This window comes from Vespula pensylvanica, chromosome 23 (assembly GCF_014466175.1).
Source record: "Vespula pensylvanica isolate Volc-1 chromosome 23, ASM1446617v1, whole genome shotgun sequence".
Classification (NCBI taxonomy): Eukaryota; Metazoa; Arthropoda; class Insecta; order Hymenoptera; family Vespidae; genus Vespula; species Vespula pensylvanica.
The window spans coordinates 1110708-1113752 of NC_057707.1; the positions used below are offsets into that span (position 1 = coordinate 1110708).

General features: G+C 26.3%; 1 protein-coding gene and 1 long non-coding RNA gene across 2 annotated transcripts in view; both read right to left on the reverse strand.

The window, feature by feature from the left end:
- LOC122636845 (female-specific protein transformer-like) overlaps positions 1–300 on the reverse strand; it is a 6355-nt gene extending 6055 nt beyond the window's left edge. Inside the window, exon 1 of the mRNA XM_043828480.1 lies at positions 224–300. Coding sequence (XP_043684415.1) covers positions 224–300 — 77 coding nt within the window. The remainder of the gene's footprint in view (positions 1–223) is intronic.
- Positions 301–2665: 2365 nt separating this feature from the next.
- On the reverse strand, positions 2666–3039 carry LOC122636760. Its single transcript, XR_006329029.1, has 2 exons — positions 2914–3039; positions 2666–2795 (listed from the first exon to the last, which is right to left on the reverse strand). It is a non-coding gene; the product is annotated as an uncharacterized LOC122636760 (long non-coding RNA).
- Positions 3040–3045: the final 6 nt, after the last annotated feature.

A 3045-nucleotide genomic window follows, 5' to 3' on the forward strand; every position in this document is an offset into this window, starting at 1 on the left:
ATTGATCAAGTGATACTCTCAACTAGATTTTTATTCAATTATATTAATAATCATGTATATAGATAACTAATTAAAAAACAATGCCAAGTTTGTCTGTAATACATTACTTAATAACGAATTTCAGTATTATAACCTAACAATACTCGGTATAAAATCGATATTATTTTCTTTGCAATACTTGATACTATATTCATATTAAACTAAATTCAATCTTTCTTATTACATTGATGTTATCTTCTTAACGATACTCGGTACTATATTGACATCAAATAAAATGGCAATACTTGGTATTATATCCATCATTAAATCAAAAAGGAAAAATGTTACATACGCAACACAATAGACACAAAATATACGATAATACCGTATGTACCTAACGCGTAACGTCCTCTTCTTAATATATTAAATATATTTACTCTTTATCTTAGATATCATGTTTTGTTTGTATTGAGTGGTGAATACGATTTTATAAATTCGTTTACTAATCTCGCACGTACAAAATAAGCGCAATTTAAATTGTATAATAACATAAATTACCGTATAGACGCTAATATGGAAATACGTACTTGCTCTGTTGCTCGTAAACCAATTAAATAAAAGATATTACCTAAATTAAAAAGTCCAATGAATCGAAGATTGATCTATACTAAAATCCAATTGTTTGCTCGTTTTATTTCACCTTCATTAGTTTGAAATGAAGTAAATTTATCTTCTTTGCAGCACGAGACAAGACTCCGGCAGTTTTCTGTAGCTACCCAAGGAAGAAGTAAAAGATGGCGGTAAAGACTGTTACCATTATCCTCTGACCGATGCGTTAGTGGTGGTTGTACGAACTACCAATTATAATTATCTATCAACCAATCAGCGATAAGTAAGCCTATTTCAATTTCTTTCTTTTAAATAGGATCTCTAAATGTCTTTTTCCATTCGTTTTTATTTCACAACTAGATACTTCATAATAATAAATCCATGTACACATACATATATTTAAAAACAAAACTGTTGATATACTTTTACATATTAAATGAAAATTAAACAGAGTTACCGATTGGCTGATCACGAGACTCTTGATTGGTCGTTGTTGGATTAACTGTCCAATCGCGAGCGTTGATGATGTATCCATATACCACGCATAATCGATTAATAATATTTGTAAATAATAATCGATTAATAATAATTGTAAAAAAGATGTATTCTACGAAATAATAGAATTTAACTAAGAATAACAAAATTTTATGAATTAAGCGAAGAATCAATAATAATATAACAAAATAGTTGATGATGCAAGTACGTTATGGCATAGAAATCAGTTACAACTGTAACAGAGGATGTTCTCAATCTCTTTAAAACTTACTTTTACTTATTTTTATTTAAAAAATATAGTATATTTTTGTTAGTATATAACTTTTTTTTATAATATTATTAATGGTGAAAATGCGAAGCCATTTATTTCATGAATATATGATGAAACAGCTAAAGCCTTTTGTATCTTGTTACTTATACACATAATATACAACTTAATAGTTTTGTACAAATATCAAGGGATTGATATTAATCCACATGTTTCAAACAAATGCTCTTTTTGATCGATATGTAATTGCGAAAACACGAATAAATTTGACTCTTGCTCTTCAATATATACTGATTATTCTAATCTGTAAAAGTATTTGCTTATTAACAAAATTACCTTTTTTGTTATAATATACGACAAATTCATTATTCCTCTTATAATTTTTCATATTAAAACATTGATACATATCTTGAGAAAAAAAGTTTTGTTTTGAATACTACTATTATTATATAACTTATACTAGAGAATTTACTATAATCAGGTGGGGGATCTAATCTATATACGTTGGGTGGTATAAACTTGGCGGAAATGGTCTTATTGGTCCCATTACCGAAGGTGGTATTCACCTAGACATTTACTATAACATTTATATATACTTATGTCATGTATAATTTTTTTTATATTATCAAATGTGTTTTCAATAATAATGAAAATATGTCATGGTTCAATTAAAAAAATTAAGTTAAATACTACATATTAAATTTTTTTGTGTTCTTTTATTACTTTATGATATTTCTTATATTAATCTTTTGTATTACATATATAACAATCAGTTTTAATTTAATATGTTTAATTTCATCTGACAGTACAAATCCACTTTGCTGAAAAATCCTAATTACTGAATCAAACTTGTCAATATTTATGTTAGTTCTCACTATGGTTCTTATTATGAAGTCTTAAGTATAAAAAATATCACTTGAACACTATTGAAAACACAGATATGAACACATCAGCAATATATCAATAAATTTCATTAATAAAAACCCTTCTGCTTATCAATATTTTCCAATCTTCCAAGATGTTTATCTTCTATGATGATACTCCTCGTCTCATGATAAAATAAGTTTAATGAAATTAATCTACTATTCCAAACAAATGTAATTAGAATTACACTTTCATATAGAGTTATTTTTACTATCTAAAATACAGATAGTGTAATATGCATATTAATAAATAATCTTCAAATCAAATAAAAAAATATCTGATTTCAGGTATTCTTAATCTTTTTCTTTGAATAAACATAAAGTAATGTAATAGTTTACCACTTCTTCTTATTATGATTACATCCTCAGGGTTAATAATGTCCTGTTGCAATTCATTTATTTGTCCCTTCACAGGTATATTTCTAGGAATATCTACTTTTATACAATGAAGTTCTTTTTCACTTACTGGAGTTCCTTCTAGACCTTTGAATAGAGATGTTGTACCACATCAAGTATCTGATCTAAATATTAAAATTCATATGTATTAATTGAAACTAAATCAAAAATTAATTAAACCCTCTCTGAATATAAATATTGTTTAAATCAAGCTACATTGATATATGTAATAAGTTTACTTACTTCTTTGGTATAGCTGGTGATTTAGAATTTGTAGCTTTAGCATTTTTTATACATACGTTTTTTAAAGATCTACCCCTCGTTCTACTTTTACTATTATTTTCATCCACTAATCTTCCTCTGCTGTGACTTGCA